Source organism: Sinocyclocheilus anshuiensis, unplaced genomic scaffold, assembly GCF_001515605.1.
Source record: "Sinocyclocheilus anshuiensis isolate Anshui unplaced genomic scaffold, SAMN03320099.WGS_v1.1 scaffold755, whole genome shotgun sequence".
NCBI classification, from domain to species: domain Eukaryota; kingdom Metazoa; phylum Chordata; class Actinopteri; order Cypriniformes; family Cyprinidae; genus Sinocyclocheilus; species Sinocyclocheilus anshuiensis.
In genome coordinates, this window is record NW_015552587.1 from 177,222 (window position 1) to 184,604 (window position 7,383).

A 7,383-nucleotide genomic window follows, 5' to 3' on the forward strand; every position below is an offset into this window, starting at 1 on the left:
CAGTATATATATGTATATATATATATATATACTGTATATATATACAGTATATACACCTTACTACGTGTACTGCGTTAGGCTAACCTAAACTTGTCATTTGCACTTATATATTGTTGCTCTTTTGTTCGTTTTGACTGCTTTTATTGTCCTCATTTGTAAGTCGTTTTGGATTAAAGCGTCTGCTAAATGACTAAATGTTATGTAATGTAATACATTTGGGAATTTGTCAAAAAAAGAGGTTTATATGTTACAGAGAGTTCAGTATGACTGATGGTCAAAATGACGGACAACAACATCTTATCAGCAGCTTGGAATGTCCATCATTTATCTGTCATACCATAAATTCTACTGGCACAGAGCTAAGTGTCCTCACCTTGCCATTGGCACGGTTGATTTTACTGACCACATCTGCAAGCAAAACTTTATCCTCCACCAAGCTATTGAGCTTCTGGTACTTTGGGTTTTTGGTTATCTCCACATAGTCTCCTTTGAAAGGCTGCCCCATCGCTTACGAAATGTAAATATAAATGTAAACAAGCAAGCCCAGCCCAGATGAGAAAAAGTAACCCAAAAGCAAAGTAATGCATTACTTTCCTTAAAAAGTAATGCAGTAATGCAATTAATTACTTTTTTTAGGGAGTAACGCAATATTGTGATGCATTTCTTTTAAAAGTAGCTTTCCCCAACACTGGTGTCTGGGCCTTTACATGGAACTGAGTTAAAGTATAGAGTTATAGAACTGAATCAGTGTTGGGGGTACTCGAGGACCAGCATGGTAACCATTAGTTATTTCCTAGGCCTAGATGCAATATGTGAGTGTCAGTGAGGTCAGACAATGATGATGGGTGATGGGGTCTGGCCTGATGGTCCTGTTCATCCCAAAGCTGTTCAGTGAGGTTCTGGTCTGGATTTGTGCAAGTCAGTCAAGTTCTTCCACACCAGACTAATTTCTACATGGACGGAGTGATTGTCATGCTGGAACAGAGAAGGACACGTGGCAATATAATGTATTTAATAAACAAACACAAAAGAATTCAGTCCATCCATGGCTGCAGTATTATATTGGCAAACTTTCACATTAGCACCACTCACTGATAGTGATGGTATGAACTGGAATAAGACCAGCTGCATATTTTGTCAGTGACTTAGAAACCGTGTTGAAACTGCTGGGAGTGACATTCTGTGGACAGGAACTTTGAGACTGGGAGCTCACTGTATCATCTCATCAGAGAAACACTGAGCGTTTGCTAAAGTCAGCAGTGTCCTATCTGGAGCAGAGCGAATGTGAGATAGCAGGTGCGTTATGCAACTGTATTATCACCAGAACTAGTTCACGTAATGAGTCCTGGTGCTCTTTTCACAGCTCAATCACAGTTTGACCCATTTCTTTATTTTAAGACAGTCTGTTTCTCAAATAATCTTCAGCCTCATATCTGCAGCAGGAGGTTAATTTCTGTCCTCATTTTCTGAACTAAAAGCTTCTGTTGTAACCCAGTTCATAATATGAGCGCTAATTTTGATGTCCATTCTGTCTCTACCAGTGTTTGCGAAAGTTACTTTCATAAGTAATGCATTACAATATTGCGTTACTCCCTAAAAATGTAAGTAATTGTGTTACTTTTTATGCAAAGTAATGTGTTACATTACTTGTGCGTTACTTTTTCTCACATGGGCTGGGCTTGCTAACAAAACTGCATATTGAAAGACAAAACTCTTTCAGGTGACACACTAAATGCAGATGTTAATTTCAGTGTGCTTCTTTAGTAGTATGCAAATACTTGTGCTAAGCCTTTATCTTGAATCTCCCATATGAGCAAAGGTCCTGAAACACATAGCTCATAGTTATGAAAACTTTTGAATGATTTAACATGAATGGACAGACAGGAAGCTTCATACTGAGCAAAGAGTCTCATGTTATAGTCTTACAATACTTCCTTTTATATGGTAAACCTGACGACTTAGTGGACAGAAGACATATGCTGATGATCTGAACTGACTCTGTGCAGCACTATAAAGATTTTGCTCTACAAGGTTTTGTAGACTGCAGGGTGCAGGTATGAATACTTTAATCATTTTCATCACTGTTGATAAATTAGCTTTGTCTTATCATGTAGGTTTAGAGGTGTGTTGGATTTTAAGATTTAAGATGTCCAGCATTCAGTGCATTGTGTTTTCATTTATATTATTATAGTTGGCTGCTTTGAATGGCTGCTGTCAATGTTCCCTTTGATTTTAGCAGTCATTTCCTGGACGTTGAGTTTAATAATGGGGGCGTCATGTGAAATTGACAGGTGCTGGCAACCAGGAAAACACCCAGCATTTGTGTCTAGTCCATCAGGTTTTGGCTTTACAATGAGCAGTAATGAGTTATGCTGATATAGTCTGTATGGTGCCAGCCAAATATGTTGCCAGCCAAGCAAATGCCCCACTCTAATAAGATTTCTCCAGAACTTCCTGCTGTTTTGACAATGCTCCCACATAATGTAGCTATGGTACAGCACTTCACAAAGCACAAATCCCAACCCTGCGCCTGGAGGACTTCTGTACCTTCCTGCTGACTTCAGTTCCAGCTCTGCTCCAACACACCTGCTTGTGTTCTTCAAGTAATCCTGAAGACCTTGATGAGCTGGTTCTGGTGGGTTTGATTAGGGTTGGAGCTGAACTGTAGGAAGCTAACGCTCCAGGAGCAGGGTTGGCCCTCCATGCTTTAAAGGGACTTTAACTGTGACTCGTTTCAATAGAGTGCTGCAGGGACGACATATTTGTGTTGGCCAAAACCTGGAAACGAGTTGGCCTTTTAGCACTTACAGTCAGAGCTAGATTACTTACAAATCGTAATCGTTACTGATTCCAAATTACATGACAAAAATTGTAGTTAGTAACATAATCCAATACATTACACATTTTAGTTAATATAATCAGACTACTTTTAGATTACTTTTGACCTATCTCGTTTTCCACATTGATTTAAATATGATAATCTTATTGATATAAAAATACAAAGAGTAAGAAAATATATTCTATTTGTTGTTTTCAACATCATGAAGTGCATTAAACATTATATTACGTCTATTTCCCAAACTGGGTTTGTGAAGGAAATGCAGGGGGTTCAATGAAAAGCCAATAATTAATTAAATCATTAAAATGTTAAATTGTGAATTTGTAAATTTGTGCATTTTAATGTGTTTGAAAGACAAGCGCCTTCCAAAGTAATACATGGTAAAATAACCGACTGAGTGATCATTCAAATAAGAATTAATGTGTTTAGTAGTTGATGCAATGTTCAAATACTTCTTAAACCTGAAGAGATTTTTGTAAATCCAGTGGTCAGATCAATGCTGTGTAGCCACCTGAATAATGACTGATCTCTGTGTCAATGTCCACAAAACTGGAAGACTTTCAATTAATATGTAATCATGTAATCCATAAAAAAGTAACTGTAGTCTGATTACGAGTATTTTAAAATGTCATGTAATCTACCAGTACTTAATTTTTGGAATCTGATTACTTAATACATATTACATGTAATCAGTTACTACCCAGCTCTGCTTACAGTTCCCTTGTCCTAAAATCAATATGTTTTTTGAATGGGTTTTTGGCGGAAATACTTTATGCAGTTTCAGAAATGTTTTTGTTAAAAACCAACTCTCACTGTACGAGTAAATTGCATGCGATGTCAAGCCAAAGCTCACAATTTATGTGCTCACACTATACTGTCCAATCATCAAGCTTCAATTTCACTGCTCACACTATACGTGTGAAATGTGGGACCCCCCCCAAACCTGGAACTGTGGTTATTTCAGAAAAAAGGAAAATGCTTTCCAGGGAGAATCACCGTGTGGCCATGGTTTAATTTTTGCTTTCACCAGGCTCGACTCAAAAAAGAGTCATACGACTCAGAAATCAGCTCAACCAATCACACAGTGTATGCCCTGTGGTTAACACAAGCTCAGTACATTTTCACATCAGAAAATACACCAGTAATAGCACATTGTGATTTCTTTAAAGCTTTTTACTCAAAAATTGTCTTGAAAATTGTGGTTGCTAACAAGTAGCTATATGGAACTACAGAGGTGGTTAAACGCTTTCACAGCCTCATTTTGTTTATTAAACACACTCTTGTAAACTATTCTAACACAAACTTGAAGGGAAACCACTAAAATAAAGATGGAAAGAGTTGTCAAAAGTGATGCAACCATGATGTAGTTCATTTACAGCCGTATAGCTTCTACTTAGGCTTCCAAATTTATTAAAGTTTTGTTCACTTGTGAAGATTATCATGATGAACAAATCATTTAAGAATTTCAGTCTTTTGTTGGTCAACAGAGCTTATTTTCTGCCATAATCCAAAAGCCAATAGAAAAATCGTTTTGGGTTTTTGTTAGTGGAACAAGGGTGATGCAAACGTTTGGGTGGTCCACAAAAATACATCATCACTGCAGCACTCAATTCATCATAGTCTAATAAATCATGTTAAAATGCTCTTCTTTGAAATAAACCATTTCTCCAACTAAATTTATGGGAAAAAAATGCAATCTGGGTGGACCAGTGCCGCCCTGGCCCTTATGCTCCTGGGACCCGACCCTTGTGAAACTTGAGCTTTTCACCCAACACAGAAAGATTAGCCATCCTTACAGGAAATAGGAGATCATCATCATGGTAAGACTTCCTTCCTCTGCGGCCGTCCAGCTGCAGTCACCCTCCAGGGCCCATCAGCGCCAGTCTCCTACCAGCCCACGGAATGAGGTCCCTCTGATTCACCATCTGCAGAGCCAGAGAGCCAGGGGTCACCTAGACCCGTCTGTTCCAGGAGGTGCGCTAAAATATTAGAATATTAAGAATAATTGCATTGACCTGTATTGGATTACTGCACTGCTCAAGCTACAGCTCTTCACTGAGAATCAAAATCAGGACAGCTGTCACAGTCCACACTAGATGGGACAGAATTCTCTAATTGGGTTTTACGTCAAGGGAATTCTGAAATCATGAGCCAGATGAGTCCTTATTGCCCCAAACTCCCTTCTGCTGCCAGAGTGAGCTTCCTCCATTCAGAAGCGGGATCGGACACTAACGCCAGGAATCCAGGGATCAAACCTAAACTGAGCCCCAAGCCTCTTGTTCTTCCACCGGTAAGCCCCAGCAAGCCGCGGCAGCCGCACATGAGCTGGGTGCACAGCGCCAAACAGAAAGAGGAAGCTGGAGTGAAAGAGAGGACGTCCTTTCTGTCTGCTGTCATCGAGCGGACCTCAAAGCTGTATGGATACACACCTGCGCTGCATCCCAGCTCCTCCGGGGAGACTTCATCACTGACGGCAGAAGCACAGTCTATTGCAACACAGACCGCCATGGTGCCATCGGCCAGACTTAGACCTGCAGTTCCTGTGAAGGTATATGTGCTTTTACTAATGCTGCTTCTCTGTTATTTATTCACCACACGGGGAATTTAGATACGCTTATGTGTATATCTGATGGGTTTATGCTGTTTTATGAAGTTTATTTACTACATATAACTGATTCTGTGTGATGTGCATGTCGTGGTCTAGTCTGCTCAGTGCTGTTTTAGACTGGTTTGAAGAGAGCATCTTTGGGATTTGAGCATGCTGGGTAATGTTTGTCTCTCCACCCAGATGGGCTGATTACAGCTGAATACCTCACATTAAATGGACTAGGACCAATTTTCATCTTCCTACTTTACTTTTTAAAAGTTGGAGAATTGTAAAATGGCTCAAAACCAATTTGGACATTGAATTCATACTTAAAATGTGACCCTGGAGCACAAAACCAGTCTTAAGTCGCTGGGGTATATTTGTAGCAATAGCCAACAATACATTGTATGGGTCAAAATTATTGATTTTTTATGCTAAAAATCATTAGGATATTAAGTAAAGATCATGTCCCATGAAGATATTTAGAAAATTTCCTACTGTAAATATATCAAAACTTAATTTTTGATTAGTAATATGCATTGCTAAGAACTTCATTTGGACAACTTTAAAGATGATTTTCTCAATATTTAGATTTTTTTTCACCCTCAGATTCCAGATTTTCAAATAGTTGCATCTCAGCCAAATATTGTTCTATCCTAACAAACCATACATCAATGGAAAGCTTATTTATTCAGCTTTGAGATGGTTTCTAAATATCAATTTTAAAAATCGACCCTTATGACTGGTTTTGTGCTCCAGGGTCACAAATGAGTGAATGTATGGAGAAAATATCAAGATGTGTGTCATTTATGATAGCACAACCACACTTTAAGCAAAATATCTGAGTTTGTACAGTTTGTGGTCACTCTGCTCAGACACTTGGGTGAACTTCATACATACACTAAAAGCTGATGAAGCATTTATTTGATCAGATCGCTTGCCTTGATATTTTGTTTTCTAGTGTTATGACTTAGAGTCCACATACTTTTTGGGGCCACTGTATTCTTCTTTTAGATCCTCACATTCTCAAATACAGCAGATCAAATTATATTCATGATAGTGAAATGTTATTTTGTTTTAACATGCTTTAAAGATCATTTCTTACCAAAGCAACACAAACATCACAGCAGCACAGAATTAATATTAAATTAAGACCAGATGAACTGAATCATGCAAATAAATTACCAGAGGAAAAAAAGAGACACAAAGAGGTGGTGATCAATCAAATACAGATCATTAATAAACAAAATTACACAGATATTTTTATCCAAGCAAAATACAGTGCATATTCATGTATTCATGTAAGCAACATGCCGTATATAGAAACTATTAGTGCTGTAGTTTCTCTGGGATCTTCAAACAATGTTCAATGTTCAGTTTAGCAATATCAAACAAGTGCTGTTGATATTTAGTACAATAGCACAGTATACAGTTCTGAATGTGATGCTTGATTTTATAACTGTTCAATAAACAAGAATTTAATCTTGAGTGATTTAACTTTCAGACAAAACTGGGCCAGAAGTAAAAAAAAAGAGTTGAACTTTGGGTCTTTTTGATAATTACAAGTTTGTATTTGAACCTCTTTTACATATATACATTTAATTATTTCATCCAAAGTGACTTACAAACACGGCCAATTTAGTAACAGGAACCAACAGTGTATTTGCAGTACACAGCGCCAAGTTTCACATGCATCAGCACAGTCTTAAAGGGGTCATATGATGCTATTTCAAGTTTTCCTTTCTCTTTGGAGTGTTACAAGCTCTTGGTGCATAAAGAAGATCTGTAAAGTTGCAAAGACTAAAGTCTCAAATCCAAAGAGATATTCTTTATAAAAGTTAAGCGTCAACCACGCCTACCTAAAACGGCTCGTTCTAACACGCCCCCACATATCTACGTCACGATGTGGGAAGATTTGCATAACGCCGCCCAAATGTTCACGCAAAGAAAGAAGGCG

At 38.2% G+C, this 7,383-nt stretch overlaps 1 protein-coding gene across 1 annotated transcript in view; it reads left to right on the top strand.

The window, feature by feature from the left end:
* The first annotated feature begins 5,192 nt into the window (after nucleotides 1-5,192).
* The window catches only part of LOC107665472 (PH and SEC7 domain-containing protein 1-like), a 118,185-nt gene continuing 115,994 nt past the window's right edge, over nucleotides 5,193-7,383 (top strand). Inside the window, exon 1 of the mRNA XM_016456366.1 lies at nucleotides 5,193-5,387. Within this exon, the coding sequence (XP_016311852.1) occupies nucleotides 5,346-5,387 (42 nt within the window). The 5' untranslated portion in view covers nucleotides 5,193-5,345. The remainder of the gene's footprint in view (nucleotides 5,388-7,383) is intronic.